Source organism: Dermacentor andersoni, chromosome 2, assembly GCF_023375885.2.
Source record: "Dermacentor andersoni chromosome 2, qqDerAnde1_hic_scaffold, whole genome shotgun sequence".
In the NCBI taxonomy this organism is placed as follows: domain Eukaryota; kingdom Metazoa; phylum Arthropoda; class Arachnida; order Ixodida; family Ixodidae; genus Dermacentor; species Dermacentor andersoni.
The window spans coordinates 96,083,246-96,108,031 of NC_092815.1; the positions used below are offsets into that span (position 1 = coordinate 96,083,246).

General features: G+C 44.6%; 1 protein-coding gene across 1 annotated transcript in view; it reads right to left on the reverse strand.

Moving 5' to 3' along the window:
• LOC126541594 (calcitonin gene-related peptide type 1 receptor-like) overlaps positions 1-24,786 on the reverse strand; it is a 214,260-nt gene that overhangs the window by 22,099 nt on the left and 167,375 nt on the right. Inside the window, exons 7-10 of the mRNA XM_050188424.3 lie at positions 15,002-15,127; positions 3,501-3,595; positions 2,392-2,483; positions 185-329 (exon numbers count right to left, since the gene is read on the reverse strand). Of these exons, the coding sequence (XP_050044381.1) occupies positions 185-329; positions 2,392-2,483; positions 3,501-3,595; positions 15,002-15,127 (458 nt within the window). The remainder of the gene's footprint in view (positions 1-184; positions 330-2,391; positions 2,484-3,500; positions 3,596-15,001; positions 15,128-24,786) is intronic.

Sequence of the window (24,786 nt, forward strand, 5' to 3'; positions counted from 1 at the left end):
TACTGCTTTGCTCGCGTTTGTTGTGAACTCTGTCACGCCTCAAGAGGGCTGTTCTCATTCTCGTGTCGCGCTTAACGTTCGTAACGTGCGCCCTATTAACTCTTCTTGAGCCGAGCTATACAGTGACCAAATGATGTTGATGACGGCGTTGAAGTGCGGACGTAGGAGGAACAACGTGAATTACCGGATTCTGGTTGACGCGTATGTTCTTCTCCTCGTTGACGTGGTCCAGGATGAAGACCGAGTCTACGAGGATGACGCTGATGTCGTAGAGCACCATGGCGACGCAGAAGTTCTTGTGCAAAGAGATGCGGTGAACCTGCAGCTGCCTGCGCATACGACCGAGACGGCACAACTATCACCGTTTCAAACGTGTTTGCTGCGTACATTAGATAGGCACTTGGTAACAGTTAGTGCAGCGTTTTACATCGACGTATACAGGTAGACGATTTTTTTCGGTGCATATTGTCCATCTGAGACACGAAATACAGTGATAATATCTACAATTTGTCGGGGAATGGCGAACGAAATGAAATGTGGTAAAATAGAGGTTAGGAGTTAACGCGCTACCATCCCAAGCACAGGTGAAAAGCAAATTCACAAACGGTATTTAACCGTACGGTATTATATACATATATATTTGCTCGTTTCCGATCGCTGCGTCTCTTGCTCTTACCGTTTTCGCATAAAAGAGGCCACCTCCTGGTTACATTCTAAATCAATTACATCTGGCCACAATAGCTGCCATGAATATTCGTTTTACAGCTTTTATTTATTTCTTCAATTGAAAAAAATATAATGAACTTGGAGTGAGAGAGAGAGAGAGAAGGGAAGACAGAAAGGCAGGGAGGTTAACTAGACTGAGTCCAGTTTGCTACCCTACACGTGGGGAGGGGAATGGGGAGTGAAAGAGGGAGAGAGAGAACTTAGACATAGGATGTCTACAGTCTGGCACTCAAGTCTGTTTCCCTCAGGTAGCGAAAAAGCGCTCGAACTGCTTTCTGGGCCATTGAACTATGAGGCCAGGCCCCCAAGATCTTCGCTTCCGTAAATGGCCTGTCATCCAGTCTATTTAAGGCACACTGGAGAGTCTCGCGTTGATTATCGAAGCGCGAACAGTGGCACAGAAGGTGACTGATGGTCTCTTCACACTTGCACTTCGCGCACATTGGTGAATCCGCCATTCCAATACGATAGCTGTAGGAGTTGGTGAATGCTACTCCTACCCACAGCCGACACAGCAGTGTTGCGTCACGTCGTGGAAGGTTCGCTGGTAATGTAAGTTTCAGTGATGGGTCGAGGCTGTGTAAACGACACTTAGAGTTCTGAGGTGTATGCCAGCAACCTAACGTGATTGTACGAGCGAGATTGCGAAGCTCTCTTGCAGCGTCGACTCTGGATAAAGGTATAAGGAGTGTCGGTGAGCCAGCCTGGGCACGTCGGGCAGCGTCATCGGCGAGGTGATTACCAACGATGCCACAATGTCCCGGCAGCCACTGAAATATGATGTTATGTCCTCTTTCAGAAGCGCAATGGCAGGTTTCGTGGATTTGTGACACCAGCTGTTCATAATTGCCACGTCGTAAACTTCTCAAGCTCTGGAGGGCTGCTTTCGAGTCACAAAATATTGCCCATTTGTTGGGCGGTTCTTTTTCAATGTATTCGACAGCAGCGCGAAGAGCGGCCAGTTCAGAGCCTGTAGATGTCGTTACGTGTGATGTCGTAAACTTGATGACGACCGATTGAGATGGTAGAACAACGGCACCCGTAGAATTTTCCGAGACGGAACCATCCGTGTAAACATGAATTCGGTTAGAGTATGAACAATGCAGAAGTTCCAGTGTGATCTGCTTGAGAGCCGCGGTGGTCAGGCTAGCTTTCTTCACTATTCCTGGAACAGCAAGGTACACAGGAGGCTTCTTCAAGCACCACATAGGGGATGGCGTTCTTGTTGCGGGTGAGTGCCTCAAAGACTTGGAGTGACTTTAGAGAAATAGTTATGCAAATAGTTTTTCTGTATTTCTAGGCCTTATAATTGTTTAAAATTCACGTTGGCAGCACCAGGTGTAAGCTATTTAATCCTTTCTTTATCTGAAACTACCATGGTGCCGTAACGCGCGTATTAAGCTCTACTGTCCGTCGGTCGCAATGCGGAACAAGTTACAATCTTTTAAACGAGACTTAAGCGTCAGATTAAATATACTTGAGAAAGAATGCGATATTTTGCATGGTTAGGCGGCTTCGTTTCGGGCAGAAATGTTGTTAGAACGCTAATTTGCCTTTCATTGTTAACACAAACTGAATACAACTTGCTGATCTTGTGCGGATCGCGAGACAGCAAATCATTTACGCAGAAGGGTGTAAGAAAAGAAGTTAAATCGGGCTACGCACTTGTAGACGGAGAAGATGACGATGGCCGGCACGAGGACGACGACAGACAGGGAATGAAGCACGATGGAGAAGATGGTCATCGAGCGGTGGTACTGCAGGAGCCACGTCCATCGAAGTACGTATCCACATGCAGAAAGCAGGAAACAAGGAAAGCATGAGGAGTAGCTATGTGAAAATATTTTCAACGCACTGGGCGCCACTTCAACTCTGCTATTTTTTTTATAGATCGGCTATTTCATTACGCTGATCTATAAATAGCAGTACACTTCTTACGGAGTAGCCACTGCGATGGTGCAACGCTGCAGTTCCAAGGAGTGTTATTGAAGCATAGGGACTACTTCAAGTCAGCGACTGATTCTCTAGGTCTTCACACTCAGAGAATCTTTTTGCCCCATCCCTCGTTCTATCTGCCTATAACTCTATGACGAAAAGAACGCATCAGCTCAGTTTTTCTGTCGTTACCCCGTTTTCTTGTGCAGAGTAGCCAATCGGACACTTAATCCGGCTAGCCTCTCTCTGTTTAATCTCTTGCTTTCTCTCTCTTATCTGTTGTACAGCTCTCAAAGTGTGCACTAGTGAACCGGAACTGTGTCTCACTCACTCACTCACTCACTCACTCACTCACTCACTCACTCACTCACTCACTCACTCACTCACTCACTCACTCACTCACTCACTCACTCACTCACTCACTCACTCACTCACTCACTCACTCACTCACTCACTCACTCACTCACTCACTCACTCACTCACTCACTCACTCACTCACTCACTCACTCACTCACTCACTCACTCACTCACTCACTTCTTTTCCTACGCGTAACGAGCACTTTTGTGTTCGAAGTTAGGTATTGAATAAGCCTCCTATTATGATACTATTCTCTGTGGTAAAATTGTAACTGGCACAATTCAAATTCCATTTGGCTAATTCAGAGTTTTCTTCTTGTTCTTCATAGATGCAGAAGTCCAAAGCTGTAAGAGCGGTAGAAAATGAACTGTGATCCATCGAGTTGTTATCGGCGCGTTTACAATTTCCCAGCGCATGACATTCACCCTCGATTATAGTAGCGAGCCTGTAGTTGGGGGGGGGGGGACAGTTTCGGACAAACCTCGAGTGAACCGCAGTCATAGAAGGTGTACTCCTTGCCGTACTCTTGGCTGTAGTACCATGTGCCGTTGTCCCAGCAAATCTTTTTCGAAGTCTCTGTAACGCAAGCGACGCAGCAGTATTACATTTGGAAGTGCTTCGCATAGGCAACATGAATTTAACGGTTATATACATGGCAGGATAAGTTAAACGTTGCTAATGAAACAAACCTACACAGTGTCTGGTCAGGAACCGATGAAGGCAATGGTCAAACTTCGGGAGAATAGTCTCCTTTCACACTGCACTGACGTAAGCACTACGATACCCAGAGACAGCGAAAACAAATGCGCAACGGTCAAGTCTGTCCGTCTGTACTGCTGCGCGCGATCGTATACTCGCCATGATGCCACCAACATCTTCGCAGTGCCACTTCGGCTCGTTCATCTTCACCATAGGGTAAAAAAGATGCCTTAACAGACTCTAAAGAAAGAAATTAAGTGGAGTGATGTACTAGCAGATCATTGTTCTTTAATACCACAAGTCTCGCTCTCACAGTGAGAAAGGGCTTCATAAGAAAGGAAATGAGCGCGAAGGAAAGACACGTGGCTACTTAGCATTAAACTTGCCGCAGCTGCGCGCTGCGACTTCGCGGATTTCGGGCGGCATGTTATCAGGCCTTGCTAAAATTTTGCGATACAAGATGGACTACATTATAGATCCCGTAATAGTCAAAGACAACCTGTTCATAATTTTTCGAAAAATGTTTACTCAGTCACAGCTTCCTAAAAATGAAAAAAGGCGCTTTGATATCTGTGACGTCGCACTGACGTACAAGCACTGGTGTTACGGCGGGAAATTCAAGAAGAGAATTTCTGGCCTTTATTTTTCTCTTCTAATAATCAAACTATTGTTGCGAATTGAGGGAAATAATATATAGCGTTATGAAAGCGGAAAAATCGTCATCCACCGGAACGTAGTACGAAGCTACAAAGCAAAATAGGTAGCGTTGAAAGAATACTTCAGCAGTGCACACTGATTTCGTTTGCTTCTTTAGCGTCTCCTGAAATTCGTCTGCAAGTAATTGAAACCTTAAATAGAAAATCAAGCGTTTCTGCACCACTAGTGTTCCGTTTAAGCAAACTATACAGCTTAAGAACGCGGGAAGAATAATACAACGTAACAGAGAAGTATGGTGCGTATAGGGCACACTTGGATTAAAAAAATTCAGGTCACTTACAGGTCCGATCGTCGAAAAACGCGCAGATCCGCGAGGATTTGCGTGTGTATATATATATATATATATATACACAAATAAACACTTTATAATACCAACTACATTTTTTTCTTCCCGCAGTATACATTAGTTTTGAAGCATGTTGCTTCGCACCGCTCCATCTGGGCCTCAGTAAACCCTATACTTACCCATTTGGTATATTACGCTTTTCAACCTGACGTGTCTGTACGTTCATGTAGATTATCGAAGCCTTGTCTATTTATTTATGGCACGGGGGGGGGGGGGGGGGTAGGAGTGATTGTACTGCTACATTGACAACCATTACATTGGACCAAAAATGTTTGCGTTCTTCGGGGGCGTTCTCAGCTGCCCTACGTATAGCCGTTATGGCAGACACGGGTGATGTGCTGCCGCGGCAGCGTAACTTGCGGTAAAGTGTGTGTGCTAGCCTTTTCATGGAGTTTTCTACCTAAAGGAAGTCAAAAACCTGCACGCGAAATGACATTAGCCGTGCCTAACAGAACGCTCGTTCATGTTGTCTTACGCTGCCGCTTACACTGCTAGAGCGCGACCCACTCTTATTGCCTATACTACCGAATGCATGACAAATTTTACATCAAGTAAACCCTGTTCCCACGGTACGGCTTTATCAAAGCCGCTCAAATCATTTGTCAGCGAACTAGATTGCATGATCCGTCCGCGCAGCAATTATATAGATACAAAAAGAAAGAAAGGACAATCACCGGCAGCACCTGTGATCGTCTCTTGCTTTAAGGCGAGGCTTTCTTTGCCTATATATTCTCCTGAGTTTTCGAGTACTGCTGCTGCTGTGGTCCTGCTCGCGCGCGCTGCTGGGTATTTTGCAACACCACCAGGCGGCACTCGCCTTGACGCATTTCTGCCGGCGTCGCCGAGGCAGCGTTTCACGGTTTGTGCGTATGGCACGCGCTGTGCTTGCTTTCCTATGGGACAAAAATGGAGGTGCTGGGCAGTGGGGGTTGTGCGCTGGGCTGTGATAGCGTAAACATTACAGTCTATCACAGACTGAAGAAAGCGCTTGGAGCTGGCGTCTCAACAGCGTTCTGGCCATGTCTGCAGAAGGAGGAGCACGTAAACACGTACCAGCGAAATGGCTCCAAAGCGTGCATTCAGTGCCGAGGACACCCAGGCCCGAAAGAAGCGTAGCGCGGAACAGGAGCGCCTTCGCTGCGCAGCGAAACGCGGTGCAGACCGTAAATGTGTGTATACAGTGCGTACATAAAATAAAATTAATTGGGTTACGCACAGCCCCATAATTCAATTAACGTTTAACGCTTCTGCCACGTCAATCAAAGCAGACAGCATACAAAGCTTCGCTTACATCGATTCCCACAGTGCGTGGGATCCACCCACATTTTTTTTCGTCCGTGTCTAGTTGCTGCTCTGACAGATCGTGAACCTGTTCTAACTCGCCCAGTTCTCGCTACTTGTGCAACTAGATTTCGCCTGATGTTCGGACCTCTTCCTTTTTGTACGCTGCATAATAACAGAAAATACATTTATTTGTCATTTGTCTGCTGAAGCAAAATACTCACAGGCGCCTTTTCTCTGAAGTATTCTGTTCCTGTTGCACTTCGCAGTAAGAAAATTGTGTTTGCTTCACGAAACAAAACTCACGACCCAGTTTCCTCTAGCTGCATTTGCTTTCCAGATGTGACGTAGGCAATGCCGTAGGAAAGTGGGTTGCGAGAGCCATGGCAACGATAGCATAGGCAAGCCATGTGGTATAGCTTGCTAGAACCGCGCCAAAGAAGAAGAAAAAAACATACCGTATAGCGGGAACACAACTTGCTGCGCAAAAAGCCACAGGAGCAGAGAAACGCGCGAAAATCAAGTTATGCTCAGAGCTATAATTGGTTGCTGTGCGGGCCACCACCTGCTTAACGGGGAGCACTTGAACCCGAAGGCCTTCTCACAGCCCCGAATTGATTGATGCTGGCCACTGCTCGGCTGCCCTACTTACGCAATTTACTCGGAATACAGGTTTGGCCCAAGAGCCCGTATAGCTTCTGGCTACGTCCGATATACAGCACGCTAAATTGTTATGTAGGGTTTAGGAAGAATACCGTATATGCTCGACCAAGAGCCGCACTCACGTTAATGCCGCACTCATGTAAGAGCCGCGCTCCCAACTTCGCAGCCGAAAATCTGAAAATTTCTTTAAATGGAGAATTACAGACTAAAGATATTGTCGCTGCTTGTGTGCGTGCTCTCAGATTTTGAGCGCGTTGGGTTCACAGTCCTCTGACATTATTGTGAAAAGCTATGACGTCACAAAGAGAGCTAACGCCGTGGAGGGCGCTAAGCCCGACTGCATCCACGTGTGTGACACCGAACCGAATCTGTGCAGCGGTGACACCGACAGCAGCGAGGAGAGTAGACGGGCACCAGCCGCGTGGTATGCCATCGCCAGCAATTAGGGACATCGCCGAACAGGGCCTCTAGGGGCCGCCCCTGCAAACATGGACGTTTTTTTATGGGGCAGCATTGTTTTTTGCGAATACCTAACCATAGAAGCCATCTTTCGAAAATTCCCGTGGAAATAGGCTCTACGCGCTTAGCCCGGCCCTCTAATGCAAGCGGTACCATTACTTACGGCCAAGAACTCGTTCCAAATTGCGGTCGAAGTTTCAAGTATGGGAGTCTATGGAAACGTTCAACTTTTGGAGGCTCTCTTGGCCAGTAAAAAAAAAAAAAAAAAGAAAAAAAAACGATTTCCGGTGAAACTATTGCATTGATTGGTGTATTTCCGGGGATTTATCGACGTCATTCACTTAAAAATTATAGTTTTCGTAACAGTGTCACGGAATTTATTGTGGTAGATATATAGACCTAGTTTTTACGGGCAGCCACGCATCGAAGCGATAGCCAAGTGTTTCCAACGACGACAGATTGAAATCACTGATACCACAATTGCGAGTTAGCAAGTCCAAATCTGACTGCGCCTTACTTTTGTTATCACTTTGTCGCTGCTTCGTCCGACAGTTTTCCGACAGATGGCATATTACGATTGCGAGGTCATTTAGTTACGGTTCTTGTTTTTTTTCTTTCTATCTGCACCAAATTTCTCGTATAGAAGAATTGCTGGCTCCATGCATCGGTAAAATGCAAACATGCTTCCAAACATTCTTTTTTCTCGTTTAGATATCAAGAGGTTTAGACAATAAACGCAGATAACGTGTTTTTAAAGTTGATTTCTTTCATAAAGCGAAAATTTATGAAGATATTAAAAATGAAATTATGGGGTTTTACGTGCCAAAACCACTTTCTGATTATGAGGCACGCCGTAGTGGAGGACTTCGGAAATTTCGACCACCTGGGGCTCTTTAACGTGCACCTAAATATAAGTACACGGGTGTTCGGGGCCGCATTTCACCCCCATCGAAATGCGGCAGCCGTGGCCGAGATTCGATTCCGCGACTTCGTGCTCAGTTATGAAGATATTAGCAAGAAATATATTTTGCTTCTGCAGCTATGTATTGGAAATGCGCGTTTGTGCGACTCTTGTGCTGCTTGAAATTTACTAAAAAGGTTTCGCGTCCAGTGTGCGAAAGTAAAAAACAGAGAAGTAGGAAATTCTGAGCAAAGAAGTATTATTCGTACAATGGAATGTAGTTTAAGCTATTTGGCGGAGTCCATTTGCGTTATATCGAAGCAGAATGTTTGCGCATCTGGTCATGGGTGTAAATGTGCGAATTATTGCACAAGTTTGTTCGCTCCATACAAGCCGGTGCCTCGAAACCGAAACATTCTATCCTCACTGCTGCGCACGTGCCTTATCACGTGAACTATATGCATATAGCTTCGCGAAATTTCAGAATTACTAAAGGTCTTTATATATTTTTGTCACGGCGAACGCACAGGAGGATTGAAAGTTATGCGAAAAGACGCAGGGGCATGTCAATGTAGCCTGTCATGTAAAAAGAGAGAACTATCCCAACCGCAGATCCTTTTTGAGTTATGACCACAAATTTATGCAAGGAGAGACTTTGTCCTCGGCTGCAAGCACCACAGTTGGTATGACGATCTGCTGAGTCACGTGCTTAGTCACGGTCACGGCCCCTTGATATAAAAACTGATGGAAATTTTTCGTTATTGTGTGAGAATATTCTTCTACCCTAAATTAACGTGTTTGAAGAACTGAAGAAACATGAGAAAGGACCGTGTGGGCTTGCTAGAAATATTGTTTCATCAGAATGGCTTACGACCCATATATTCACGATGATGTTATGATGATCACGCCAGCACCCACTGAGCCCCATTAATCATTTTCTCCACTGTCTGCAAATAAAACTGAAGGGCGTCGTTTGTCGGGCGTGAGTAGCACAATGGCCCCTGAGCCTTTTATATGGTCCCACTAAACTACACATTCCCTCTTGTGCTGTAGAGCCACACGACATGGCTATATCACCATTGAATACTAGACTTTCAGTATCGCAGAAAGCTTGGGGAGCTACACGAGGAGAACAGGCCGTATTTTGAAGTGGCCGTGACATTTAGGTAAAATGTGATAGGGAATTTCAGTATCGTTTATTTCGTTACATATTTATTATGCCTCTCCCAGTTGTTCTAATAATGATGTATAACATGATAGTTAAGTTGTTATAACTTAACTTAATGTTGTGTTTTACCAGTTTTGTAATACGCTGTCCCTGCGTGGTATAAGTTTTGTTGTGCGCATAATAATGCATTAGAAAAATCCAATCCGTCGCGGCAAGGTATGTCCTCGCGAGATACGGCCGCTTCGTAAGTGTAACAGCAATGGAAAAAGAACTTCGTTTGATCCCTTTCTTGAACAGTGATGTAGCTTACGCTTTAAGCGGTTTTATTCAATATTCTATAATCATATGAGAATGCTTATCAGCAGGCGCCGCATTATGTTTCCTCGCGTAAGGTCCATCCACACAAGTGAAGCCTTACTTTTCGAGGTCTGACCACTTTGAATGTTCTTCCTTTTTAAGAAGCATTGTTGCTTGGAATTCAATACCTGCGGATCCGCTGTACCGCAACAAAGTTGCAGTTTGCCGCACGCAATGATGTCCCAATGGCGTTGTGGTTCATGTATGAATAAATATAATGTTTAAGCAATCCGTGACGCGAGCACAAATTTACGTTAGTTAGCCTTTATTTTGATGAGCCATTCTTACACCAATTTGTTACGGCGTCAAGGTCAGAGAGGACTCCATTAATATCTTTGAGATTTTTTTATTTCCCTATAGACAATTCATTTATCAGTGAACAGTTGAACGCTGAATAACTTTTACGTGATCGCACTATGGTGTCGCGCTTACAAAATTCAAGCGGAACTTGTTTGAGTCGCCGTTAAAGAAATCAACATACACGAGTCGGTAGGAATTAAAAGACTAGAATTTAAACCTACGTTTAGCACTTAACCACGTTTCGCCCTTCCTCGTCTTATAGCCGTGTTGCTTTGCTTTTCAAACTAGAAATTGACAGAGACTTTGAAATATTTATTAATTTTAACTTTAAGTCACGCACTGATTCGATAGTGGTAAAACTGCTGGATGCTGATTACACCAGCATAGCTAAAGTAATTAGCAGTTGCTACCTCACAGCAGCACCAGCTCAGCATTCTCCGCGTTAATTACGAACTTTACAGATAGTTCGTGAATACTGCTTTTTCTCCTATTTTCATACGTAATAGCCGCATGTAGCAGGCATCCCCGTTGTCCTTGGTCAGCTGAACTAGGCGACGGCTTCACATATTTAGAAATGGGGCATGTTACGTCAGACGTATGCGCAAAGCTCAATTCTTGTCGGTTATTTATTGGTTTATGCAAGGGTTATACTCATATTTTAAGGCGTCTCCAGAAAACGAGACGTGACACTGGCTTTCATTGGGAACCAAATGGAGTTCAAGCGTGCATACTTTGCAAAATCACATGCGCGCAAAGTTTTAAGCTGCATGTTAATATTAAAGGCAATAATATCCCTACCGCAACTGCTCGACAGAATGAACATCGCTGAAAATTTTGCTGGATTCTGTAAGGTCGCACTAAGGCTGTGTGTGTTTTTTTTATTGCCAAGTTACATCTTAATAATATTTTAGCCGCACATAAAAGATAATTAGAGAACAGTAGGATGCCCGTAGGACACCTTGTAGCATAGCGCTTCTAAAGCTTCGAGTGCACACGGCAGTAGCATCTACTAAAGCATTTAATGTAACCGTTATAGAATTTCAGAGGTAAGCATTTAGTGATTTTTAGCCAATCATGCAGGCGCCCTTCCCATTACCATCCCTGCTTTATCCACTTTCTTGCTCTTATACCTTGCCAAGCTGTTTTACAAGCATATCCTACTAACAAATATAATATTCCATATCGAATTTAAGGGGAAGCTATAGCTCTGCGACCCCAATTTGGGAAATCGGCAATTCTTTCTTCTGAGCAACCACTGCCCCGAAATTGATGAGGTTTGTTGAAATTAAAATAAAAAGTTAAAAAGTATTGATTTCAGAAAACAAATTTTTTGCTTAGGCTGGCACCTTTTTTTTTACAACAATTCACGAAAATTGCGAATTTTCAAGAAACAAGACTTGAAGTTCACAAGACCGTACATGAGACTCTAAAAAGGAATTCGCAATTATGTAAACTGCGCCTAATATTGCATCTAAAGAGGACAAAAATGATATAGACCTCCCTGTAATAGACCTGTAAGTTTTGAATATGACATTTGCAAAACCTTTTCATACATTGTAACAAATTCACATAAGTCGTGAATTCATACATCAAATTTGTCCTATTTAGATGCTCCGACGGATGCAGTTTATAGAAACTCGATATATCTTTTTGATGCAGCGTTCCGGATTTGTAAACTTAGTACTTCTATTTCTTGCAGATCTACTGATTCCCGGCCATTCATGCACAAAAAAAAATGTCGAGGACACACATGCGCTTCTTATGAGTTGTGAATGCGAAAATATTAATTTCCAATTAAATACCGCAGAGCGGTTTTTCGCGTTTAGCGCTGCCAGTAAATGTTCTCGTGTTTTTCTGCGGTCTATGTTACCGAGTTCGCAATTTAATTGGTGCAGGATTTTTTGGCACTGTTTCTACGTTAGCAAGTCGGTAGTAAATCGTAGTTAGATGAACGATATTGCTACGAAATGAAGGACGCAGCATGCCAATGACATCTTGCGCGACGAGAGACCGCGGAAGCAGCAGCGGCCACCAAGGCCGGCGGGCGCGCATAACAGATAAGTCCAGTGGGGATGAGAGAGAGAGACACCGACCGCGCGCCGGCTTCGAAGAGCGAGACGGCGGCACCCGCCTGGCTCCTCGGCGTCGCGTCGCCGTTTCTGCTCCCTCGAGGCACGTTGGTGACGTGGCGTTGCGGCGATGCCCTCTCCCCTCACGCAACACCTCGCGCGCTATTGCGGGTGCAGGTGTTCCGATTCATCGGCTCGAATCCATCGAGGTGCGCTCGTGACGTGACATCACACCCAATGGGAATTTAGGTGCCGTTTTGCGGCTACAGACACCGGCTTTTTCGCTCAATGGGCCATTTGACGCTTTCGCAGCAAAATACTACGGCCTGAACAAAAATTCTGTTTTCTGCAATCACTACGATTGAACTGTCTCTCCTACATGCACCAAATTTATTTCAGATCTGTTCACCGGAATGCTCGTAAAGGCATTCTTGCGTTTTACTTGTATTTGAGCAGCCGACATCGAATATAGGCCCGAGCTAAGGCTTCCTCTTAATGCATCATGCCAGTTCCATAAGAAAACCATGAAACGCAAAGCTGACTATACGCAAGCCCGCGGTCACAGTGGTGCACGAATGGAAAGAAAAGCATTCAATGAAAAAAATTCACCCGAAGCTATGCGGGAGCAGTTAACTCGCCCATACATCTGATTCAGATGCCGATGAGCTGTCTGGCCAGGGGTCAAGAAAATCGTCGATTCATTGTCAGTAGAGCAAATAGCTAGCCGTCTTCGAGATGAGGCTGACACACAAGCGCCCGAAGTTAAGCAACGGCCACAGGGTGTCCTTCTTTCTATTGTTTTCTTTTGGCACGAGGACATGGCGCAAATTTCAAGTTCTTTGAGGTTGATACGTCACGTGGTGGCGAAAAAAAAAGGGATACTGAACGACATGCCCTTAATTTTTCGGTATGATGGGTGAAATAACATACGCGTTGTAAAAGACAGCGATGGCTCTTTTTGCACAAATAGAACACGAACATTCCGCATGGCTTGAATAATTAGACCGCGAGGGCCTACACCCGTGGAAGGGCGGTAGTTCGCTAAGATTGCGAAACAATAAGACTAATACTATTACACGAGTATATAGCGTAAACAGCATGCAGAGGTGCGCTGTGTAACCGAGAAACAAGGAAAGTCGTTTACAAATAGGCGCGGCAAGCTTGTAGTGGCTTCCAGCAATGTTCTTCAAGCTTTCCCCAAGCTTTGTCGATAAACTAAAATTTTATTCTGACCCGCGCAGATATCTCTCGTTCGGCGGTTGTGTTTCTATTTTCTTTTAGGGGAGTGGTGGCCTAAATGTATAGTTGTTCAATGAAAGCATATATCATATTGACAATATATTTATTCGGCGTTTAATGGAACGAAGGAAGCGCTACAAAATAGGCTCACCTAAGATTAGCAACAAAAGGAGGTATTGCACCTTAGACGGATACCAGAGAAATAAACAGCTGCACAGCTTGTAATAAAGCTGAATCACAGTGTGCAATGCTACGCTTGTTTTGCCATGCTAAATAATATTTTAAAGGAATTTTAAGGATCCCAGGCTGGCACGGGTAAAAAGAGAATTCAACAGTATTGGCATTCTGCTCTACAGTGAAAATGTGGCACCGTACTCTTCAATCAAAGATCTTAGCTTAATCTCCCACTTTGACCCCTTCTTCAGAGCTTCAGTTCCTTTGCATTCGTTTGACTTATCAGTGGTTAGACGTGGATCTTGGTAACATTTTGAGGAATCAGCGAAATCTGCGAGACGGTCTCATCAGATAAGACCGCGCCTTGGGGAAACTCGCCTACACTTCAATTAAGAAAGTGCAAGCACTGGTCATGTCAGATAACTGCTTCCAGTGTTATCGTTCTACGCGTCCTATATTTCACAGTCAAATGAATAACTGTGTAGTGAAATTCTTCGTGCTCAATGCAGGCTTGCAAGCAGTTGCCCTAACGAAGCTTAAGCCAGTGTAGTTTACCCTGAGCAAAGCAACCCGTGACCCACGTTAAGCGATTGTGGGGTGTGTGAGTTCTAATGTGGCTCATTTGAAACTCCATGCCCGCTGTTGCGTACAAGCGAATAAACTTGATTTGATTCATAGATTCTCATGAACGGTACCTATATTGAGTGTCTGATGTCAGCCAACTTGATCAATGAGATACCTGTGTTACTCGTGTGGTAGTGTCCAGATTGCACAATGAATAAGAACAGCGCCTACAGCGTTTACCTACTTCAAGCATGAACCAACTAGCCCAAGCAAGAGTTTTACTTGAGCCTACTTAACGTCGGTACGTATGGGGCGCTTCTACTGGTAAATTTTTTTGCCGTAACTATTTATGTTAATTTTGTAGCCTAACTATGTTTGTGCCGTTTGTTATGTGTGTGCGTAGTTATGGGGAAATCGGTACAATTAATACCTTAAATGTGTCTGGGGATTACTGGCTGTAATGGTAGCCTACCTTGCCATTTGTCTGCAGAAAGTTAAAAAAGAATTCACGCAGAAACTCCACTCGCAGTTGTCTAAGTACGCGTAAGCAAGGTGCCACTTGCTCATTTCTACGCAGTCCCGTGTTACCACCAACGTTACCAGCGACAGCTGAGAAGAGAAACAATCAAAACTCCGGCATGTACATCAGCCCTTTTAACCTGGAAAGCCAGTCTGGCGCTGGTTCTTGCAGTTTATACACTTGAACCATTCTGTTTACAGATGCACCAAAGTAACTACTTATGGGCCTCACGTCCAGACCTGCATGACGATCGGCCATTCTGGACGACCAAATACTGTGTAGGCCGAGGAGCATTATTATCTTAAATGCCTTCATCGTTATGGACCGATAGACGTGTTATGCCAAAGCTATGTATCGGTAAGTCCTTTTCAGAGCGCAGCTCGTAATGGCCCGTTCATGCTGTGAGCGTCGGCGTCGGCCGCGGCGGCGGCGTAACCGAGCGAACGAGCACAACAGCGAAAGATGAAAGCGAACGCGGAGCGGCAGATGAAAGACGTGAGGCGCGAACGACGGAGGCCTACTTACTTATGCACTGCGGTTTTTCAGTGATGAAGTACGCATGCGCAGGACATGGCTTCTGGACTGTCGTTCCCGCGGGCGTGTCCTTGAAGCACGTCCATCCATCCCACGTTGCAGGACACCGTAGTCCGCCTGTAAAAGAATATGAACAATAATTTCGCAAGCGTTTGCACTAATCGAAATTTTTCGTTACAGAAGTTCGGGAATCAATGAAAATTGAAATGGCTAATTTTTGCTTAGTTAGCTCGTCAGGATATATTCCGAAAATGTGGCCGCCTCCTGCTTCGCTGGGCTGTATTGTGCTTTGTTACGCCCGACTACTGAAACGATAATAGCGATAAGGTACGAAGAAAAAGCACTAAGAAAGGGCCAAATTCTAAAAAAGAGGAGCCGGGCACTTGATTCAATATTAGTGTCTGCATGAGCATCTACGGCTCACCGTTAAGATTTAGTGAAGCGCAGCCTTCGCTTGCAACTATTAGAGTGCACGTTTGATGCTGATACCCCAGCTAATTACCTTGGGAACTGCATGTTGGTATTCTAATTGCAAATTTATTTCTCGTCATCATCATCCTATTTATTGTTCTTTTCCTTCTTTCAGAACTCATATAAATGCAACCTATCACTTCCGAAATATATGCTACCGGTCCTGTAAGGTTTGAGAGAACTACGGTTTATCGATGTTTCCTTATCAAATGCTTAACATTCTAAGTGTGAACCCTGCAATACCTGACTTGGCGTCATAGTGTGCTATACTTGCGCCCTATAAACATTCCGTTTATTGTCTCCTAGCAACATAAGACATTTCAAGTTGTGGCCGTGAGATACGCCTTTCCTTGAGCCGGTAACACTCTTCCTGATGCATTCGTATTTTGAGTTTTCGAGAAATGTGCACTTGTTCATAATAGTCCATCACGTGGTCGCATTAAGATTATAATCGATATGTGGTAATAAACTGAAATGTCTGCTTTGTTCTTATTGTTTTGGGAGGATCGGCCTTAGTTGGATGCGAATAACAACATTAGTTTTATTCTCCCTGTTTTAATTTCTTTGCAGAAGAACCAAAGTTAACTTCAAGCTCCTTCTCTTCTTCTTGGTACAGGGATGTTCCACATGTGTACAAGTACACCATGGTTATACGCTACTGAGAGAGCATTTCGACGGTTGGGAAGTACAGAACAGGACTCACCCTTGTATGTACAATGCATACCACGGTTAAATGAACAACTAATCAAAAATAAAGAGAATATATCTGGAAAAGCTTTTCTTAACGTTTTTAGGAAGAAGTGTAAATGATGAATTGGGCGTAGATATATGTTTAAGAAATTTCCCGTTTGGTTGCTATGCCGTATTTCAACGATAACTGATAGCAAATAATAGCTCCGTGCTCCTTTAACCAGTGTACCATGCTGTATCGTGCGGATCGTTTCTGTGAAAAAATTGAGGGATCCGGAAAGCCTAAAAGCAGACAAATAATCAGAAAGAGAAAACAACTGAAGCTTCGTCCATCGTTTTTCGTGGCCCCTGTAGAAATAGGAAAGTTCCTTCTACGGCACTTCGCTCTGGCTGTGCCTTCAGCTATACCGGGCGTCTTCATTGAGTGTAGTTTCTACGGGAATTTCCTTCTTTCGATTCCCAAAGTTCCCACAACAATGACGATGCCGACCAAGACTTATGCGCCCTTTTCGCGCAGTAGTTCCAAGTAGTTCTCTCTGTCGTCAATTTTTGCCTATCCCATTTCACGGTGAGCGCCTGCAATGTAATTTCACCCACCGCTTAGCGCCTTCTACCACAGTTCCCACAAAGAAGACCGCCCGCAGCAAGACAGATTAGAGGCGACGCAAGTTTGCCCGTGCCAAGCAAGGCGCGCAGAAATGCTTTAACCGCTTGCAAAGCTTCAGGTGCGATGGTTTAGATACATTTAGATCAGGCTACTACAGCGCAGCATCTTCATTTGCATACGTACGTGAGCTTGAACCGTACGTACGTGGTGCACTAAGGAAGCGTTATGTTTTGTCGATTCTGACCTAATCCCTCATTACGGTAATCGCTTCTCGGCCACAGCTCGAAGCATTCACTGCATGTGCACAAAGTAAGGAGAGCTTCTGCAGAACGCGCCGCAGAAACATGGAGCGTGATGCGCTTTTATGGTTCGAGAAGTCTATATATATGATAATGAGTCACTTCGCAGTTCTCTAGTCTAACGTATGGTAATGTGAACTCTTTATTTCAGGTGTACAAGCGCGCATCTTCTGCTAGTGTTGAATTGTCGATTTGTATTTCATCAGACTCCCCAGTTCGACCCACGGCGATGGGTCGCTAGTTTCGTGGAACTTTGAAGGTTGTCAGCGAACGTTTGAAGCCCAGCACAAGGGCATGATAGGCATGAAGTGGGGCATAACAGTTGGATACCGTGATACAAGATGTGTTTATTGGTGCGAAACGCCTATAAATAGGGCGAATGAGATTTTCCAGCGTGCTCATCCTCGCGATATAATATAAGCGTGCCTTTTTTTCCCTGCTTGCTTCGCCTGCGGCTTTTACGCTAATGTCGTCTGCTCTCTCCTTCATGTCTTATGCGCCGTTTCTCAGTGTGGAATAGACCTAGCCAACGAGCCCATATCACCACCTTATGTCGAACAGAAATAGTCCGTGGTCGCTCGTGTGCCTGAAAGATTGTGACAGTCTGATAATTGTGGTAGTCTGGCAGGGATAATTGTGTCAATTGAAAGATTGTCGCAGTCTGAGTAATTCCGGAAATATACTGCGAAGGTAGCCTTCTAACAAATACGAATGACATAATTTCGAAGTTCGAAACTTACTAAAATGTGTTGTTTAGTGCCCGGCCCGATAATTCCGATACAAAAGTCTTAGAGAGTTTTGTGTCTCTTGTAAAACCTTTACAGGATGATGACTGTGCATTCATTAGTGATACCTTTACGATAGAAGAAATTGAGCTAGCTATTGATCAGCTGCCTCTGTCGAAAACACCTGGCCCTGATGGACTTTCCTGTGAATTTTACAAAGCTTTCAAATCAATTGTCAGTCCAATTTTATTGGACATTTTTATTACAAGTTTAGAGGTAGACGCTCTTCCGCAATCTTTTTGCAAAACCCACACAGTTTTATTTTCTAAAAGTTGAGATAAGGAGAAACTGCGTTCTGTTGAAAGCTACCGACCGATCACATTGTCAAACGCGGATTATAAAATTTTTTCAAAAGTTTTATCGAATAGATTGCACTTTGCGATGTCAATTCTCATTGGTTCCCATCAGACGTGTGGAATTAGGGGTCGATCCATTCAAACTAACATACATATCGCCCGTACACTTCTTCAATACTGTTACGGTTCCACTGAGCAGCTTGCAATGCTCCAGGTAGACCTAGCAAAAGCTTTTGATCGTGTCAGTCCCTCCAATTTATTTTCTCTTCCGGAGCATGCCAATGTTGGCTCCATTGTGCTTAAAGGCGTTAAGCTTTGCTATACGTGTTGTACTACTCGTTTAGTTATTAATGGCCAACTCTCTAAACCCGTTTCCATTCGCTCTTCAGTAAAACAAGGATGCCCGATGTCCCCATTACTATTCGGCCTTTATCTGGAACCGCTATGCTTAAGCGTAATGCAGTCGAGTTAGAACCATTGCTTTAATATACTGGGAAATGAAGTAAATGTCTTAGCTTATGCTGATTATTTAGCGTTCTTCTGCACGGATAAGTCCAGTGTTGAAAAGGTAGTATCAACAATAGAGGAATTTGGTAGCGTATCAGAACTCCGCAATATGAACTCCGCAAAAAGCTTAGGCTTATGGTTTGGCTCATGATGCTATACACCATAACAGTTTGCAGGCGTTAATTGGACCGGTGTCCCGCCAAAGTATCTCGGCGTGCCGCTAGACGCATATAAATTAAGCGCACACTATTAGAAAGAATGGGTTTCGGCCCTGCAAAGTTACGCCCAGACATTCGCTCCACACCGACTTTCTATTTTTGGGAAAGCCAAGGCCCGCAATAGGTTCTTGGCAACAAAAATTTACTATGTATTGCAAGTTATACATTGTGCCAGGCTCTACAGCAAACGCTTTCACCGAATCTTTGCAACCTTCGCATGGTCTTCAACTTTTGAGCCCATGAGGCGAGACAATATTTTCAGGCCCCTTAGTGAAGGTGGGCTGGGTTTAGTACATCTTTATGTGCGGCAAATAGTGTCTTGTTTCTTCTTTTCTTGCGATACATCGCATCCTATAATTCGGTCAGTCATGCAAGTCACACTTGTTATTGCGTTACCTGATTTAATTGTTTCTTCCAATTTTTCTTCGCGTTTATGCTTGTGGGGGTTGATGAAAGAAGTTTACTTGGCGGTGCGTTTCCTGACAGTTCGGTTTTCCACTGAATACTTGTTCTCTGTGTCGCGTAAAACGTTATACAAAGATTTATTGCCCATGCTTTCTCTGCCTCCATTTTACCGATCACTATACATTCAATGGCCAGGTCACGATGTATTAAAGCGAGTTCGTAAAATGTATATATCCCCTTGCTGCAAAACATTCTTTTATAAACTTAAATTAAATTATGGGGTTTGACGTGCCAAAACCACTTTCTGATTATGAGGCACGCCGTAGTGGAGGACTCCGGAAATTTCGACCACCTGGGGTTCTTTAACGTGCACCCAAATCTAAGTACACGGGAGTTTTCGCATTTCGCTCCCATCAAAATGCGGCCGCCGTGGCCGGTAGTCGATCCCGCGACCTTGCGCTCAGCAGTCTAACACCATAGCCACTGAGCAACCACGGCGGGTTTTTTATAAACTTCATAGTGAAACCATACCGGTTAAAACATGGCTACAGAAAAAGCGTCTTTGTCTCTTCTGTTAACTGTCGCCTTTTTGACGTGCAAAAGGAGATTGAACATTGTTTTATTAGCTGCACCGACGTCATACTAATTTGGGATGTCCTCCAACGGACTTTAAAAAAAGACTGACATTAACGCTCATACTGTGCGATACCTGCTACCGACCTCTGATTTTAGTGCACCTTTCGATATGTTTTTTTCTCATCAGAATGCACACTCTGGAAAACGCGAATGATGGACCGAAACGCCGAAACGGTATTACCTACAAGGGTGCATTTCATCCGAATGACACTACACCTAAAGCAGGTTTATGATGGACTTGATACCCAGCCGGACTGGTACCCCATTTTGGTGAGGTGCCTGTCCTTACTACCCTGCTAAAGTGAAACCAACATTTCTGTCCACAGTATGAACGATGCTTTTCTCTGAGTGACTATCATTGTGCTCTCCATTCTCTGACTATGCACAACTGGGGAATGTCGGGTTGTTGCTACTGTAATAAATACCATGAAAGAAAGGAAAAAAAAGTGCAGTGGTGGCGTCGAGGTAGAGCATCCGCCTCGCGTGCAAGAGGACCTAGGTCCGAATCCCGGTGCCGCGCAATTTTCCACCGGACTAAAAAAAAAAAAAAAAAAAAAAAATCCGCGCGCTGATAAAATTGCATAAACAAGGCCTGGAGTGCGGCCTGATCCCGGTGACCAGAACCGCTAACGCACTCTCTCACCAGAGCAGGATTGGCCACCCTGGTGCAGTACTTAGCCACAACCTCCTATATGAATACCACAATCAAACCCCCGCCCTCAGTCCCCAGCAGCTGCGAAGCAACTGACCACGGCGGCGGTCAGACCTGTGACGCAGCAGAGGGTGCTAAGAATCCCTGGATCCGGACAGGCCGTCATTGGAATGTGAACCTGGCAACGTTTAGCGCTTGAACGTTATCTAGTGAGGCGAGTCTAGCAGTGCTATAGGAGGAATTAGAGGGCTGTAAATGTGATATAATAGGGCTCAGTGAAGTTAGGAGGCCAAAAGAAGCATATACAATGCTAAAAAGCGGGCACGTCCTGTGCTACCTGGTATTAGCGCAGAGACGAGAACTAGGAGTCGGATTCCTGATTAATAAGAATATAGCTGGTAACATACAGGAACTCTATAGCATTAACGAGAGGGTGGCAGGTCTTGTTGTGAAATTTAATAAGAGGTATAAAGTGAAGGTCGTACAGCTCTACGCCCCTACATCAAGTCATGATGACCAGGAAGTCGAAAACCTCTATGAAGACGTGGAATCGGCGATGGGTAAAGTGAAAACAAAATACACTATACTGATGGGCGACTTCAATGCCAAGGTAGGGAAGAAGCAGGCTGGCGACAAGTCAGTGGGGGAATATGGCATAGGCACTAGGAATAGCAGGGGAGAGTTATTAGTAGACTTTGCGGAACAGAATAATACGCGGATAATGAATACCTTCTTCGGCAAGCGGGACAGCCGAAAGTGGACGTGGAGGAGCCCGAACGGCGAGACTAGAAATGAAATACACTTCATACTCTGCGCTAACCCTTGCATCATACAAGATGTGGACATGTTCGGCAAGGTGCGCTGCAGTGACCATAGGATGGTAAGAACTCGAATTAGCCTAAACCTGAGGAGGGAACGAAAGAAATTGGTACATAAGAAGCCGATCAATGAGTTAGCGATAAGAGGGAAAATAGAGGAATTCCAGATCAAGCTACAGAACAGGTATTCGGCTTTAACTCAGGAAGAGGACCTTACTGTTGAAGCAATGAACGACAATCTCGTGGGCATGATTAAGGAGTGCGCAATAGAAGTCGGTGGTAACTCCGTTAGACAGGATACCAGTAAGCTATCGCAGGAGACGAACGATCTGATCAAGAAACGCCAATGTATGAAAGCCTCTAACCCTACAGCTAGAATAGAACTGGCCGAACTTTCGAAGTTAATCAACAAGCGTAAGACAGCTGACATAAGGAATGTATAATATGGATAGAGTTGAGCATGCTCTCAGGAACGGAGGAAGCATAAAAACAGTGAAGAAGAAACTAGGAATTGGCAAGAATCAGATGTATGCGTTAAGAGACAAAGCCGGCAATATCATTACTTATATGGAAGAGATAGTTCAAGTGGCTGAGGAGTTCTATAGAGATTTATACAGCACCAGTGGCACCCACAACGACAATGGAAGAGAGAATAGTCTAGAGGAATTCGAAATCCCACAAGTAACGCCGGAAGAAGTAAAGAAAGCCTTGGGAGCTATGCAAAGGGGGAAGGCAGCTGGGGAGGATCAAGTAACAGCAGATTATTTGAAGGATGGTGGGCAGATTGTTCTAGAGAAACTGGCCACCCTGTATACGCAATGCCTCATAACCTCGAGCGTACCGGAATCTTTGGAAGAACGCCACCATAATCCTAATCCATAAGAAAGGGGACGCCAAAGACTTGAAAAATTATAGACCGATCAGCTTACTGTCAGTTCCCTACAAACAATTTACTAAGATAATCGCAAATAGAATCAGGAACACCTTAGACTTCTGTCAAACAAAGGACCAGGCAGGATTCCGTAAAGGCTACTCAACAATAGATCATATTCACATTATGAATCAGGTGATAGACAAATGTGCTGAATATATCCAACCCTTATATATACCTTTCATTGATTACGAGAAAGCGTTTGATTCTGTCGAGAGCTCAGCAGTCACGGAGGCATTACGGAATCAGGGTGTAGACGAGCCGTATGTAAAAATACTGAAAGATATCTACAGCGGCTCCACAGCCACCGTAGTCCTCCATAAAGAAAGCAACAAAATGCCAATAAAGAAAGGCGTCACGCAGGGAGATACGATCTCTCCAACGCTATTCACAGCGTGTTTACAGGAGGTATTCAGAGACAGGAGGTATTCAGACTTGCGATTCGCTGATGATATTGCCTTGCTGAGTAGCTCAGGGGCCCAATTGCAATGCATGCTCACTGACCTGAAGAGGCAAAGCAGAAGAGTGGGTCTCAAAATTAATCTGCAGAAAAGTAATGTTTACCAGTCTCGGAAGAGAACAGCAATTTACGATAGGTAGGGACGCACTGGAAGTGGTAAGGGAATACATCTACTTAGGGCAGGTAGTGACCGCGGATCCGGATCATTAGATGGAAATAATCAGAGGAATAAGAATGGGCTGGGGTGTGTTTGGCAGGCATTCTGAGATCATGAACAGCAGGTTGCCATTATCCCTCAAGAGAAAAGTGTATAATAGCTGTGTCTTACCAGTACTCACCTACGGGGCAGAAACCTGGAGGCTTACGAAAAGGGTTCTATTTAAATTGAGGACGACGCAACGAGCTATGGAAAGAAGAATGACGGGTGTAATGTTAAAGGATAAGAACAAACGCGAGTTAGTGACATCTTAGTTGAAATCAAGAAAAATAAATGGGCATGGGCAGGACATGTAATGAGGAGGGAAGATAACCGATGGTCATTAAGGGTTATGGACTGGATTGCAAGGGAAGGGAAGCGTAGCAGGGGGTGGCAGAAAGTTTGGTGGGCGGATGAGATTAGGAAGTTTGCAGGGACGACATGGCCACAATTAGTACATGACCGGGTGAGTTGGAGAAGTATGGGAGAGGCCTTTGCCCTGCAGTGGGCGTAACCAGGCTGATGATGATGATAATGATGATGATGATGAGGATGATGCTGATGATTTCTTCTCGGAAAAGAAAGCGCTTTGCGCTGTTGAAGTGTTGCAAAGATGGAAACGCTACCGCTACCAACATCACTACTTACAAAACTTGTTAAGGGGTCAACTTACTAAGACAGTGTGGACCATTGTACAATGACTAGCCACAATGGACGCCGCAGGCTGTCGTTTCTTCTTCAATATTTAATTATGACGAGAATATTGCTGAATTTATCGCTATCTGTTTATTGATGTTTGTTTATCGCAAGCATCACGCCCTTTTCTTACAACTTATACCACTGATCTGAGTCAATCTAATGCAGGAGGTAAGCGCAAAAGCAAGATAAACAGAAAGACCAAGATCTATTTCGTGAAAGACACATGTGTTTTATTTTATCTCACTTGTATTGTTGGATTTTTACGGGCCAAAACCACGATTAGATTATGACTCACGCTGTAGTGGGGGATTCCGGAAAAATTTTGACCCCCAGGGGATCCTTAAGGTGCCCCGCAATGCAAGGGACACGGGCGTTTTTGCGTTTCGCCTCCATCGAGATGCAGCTGAAGCGGCCGTGATTTGATCCCGCGACCTCGTGCGTAGCAGTGCAAAGCCATAGCTGCTAAGCCACTGCGGCGGGTCAGATATTCTTGATGGATTGCGCGTGAATCGTTAATGTGCTAACCTGTTTAGGCAGGTCAAATGACATCGAAAGTGAAGGGAAGCAAAAAAAAGCGAAGGCAATACCAAAATAGGCGACTTAATGCGATAATGCTACTTGCGGCTGTCACGATGGCCATAAAGCTCATCAGTGATGGGCCACGCAGAGTGGTTTCCCTCATTACGGGCACAGCAGTAATTTCCCGCACACCAGGCAATTTTGCAACATTCTGCGACCACTTTTATGCGATTCACGAGAAATGTAGCAACGATGCAAACAGCTGGGCAAATTGGTTAAAATTCACTTCGGGATTATAGGAAAAAGCACGAAAATACTGTGTACAAGCACTGACTAACAAGGGAGAATTTTATTGAGGATAAGGAAAATAAGCAATAAAAGCCAAGACAAGCAAATCAGTCTCGCCCACAAAAGAGGGATCAGGGTACACTGCAACGCAATTACCAACGTTTTATTTTTTAACTATGAATAGCCTTCACAACCTCAGGTGTCTTCTTTTAATATGTCTCGTTATGACACATGTTCCATGAAACGTAGATTTGTAGCCAAATCAGCTGAGCAGATGTGAGCAAGACGTGCCTTGCTAG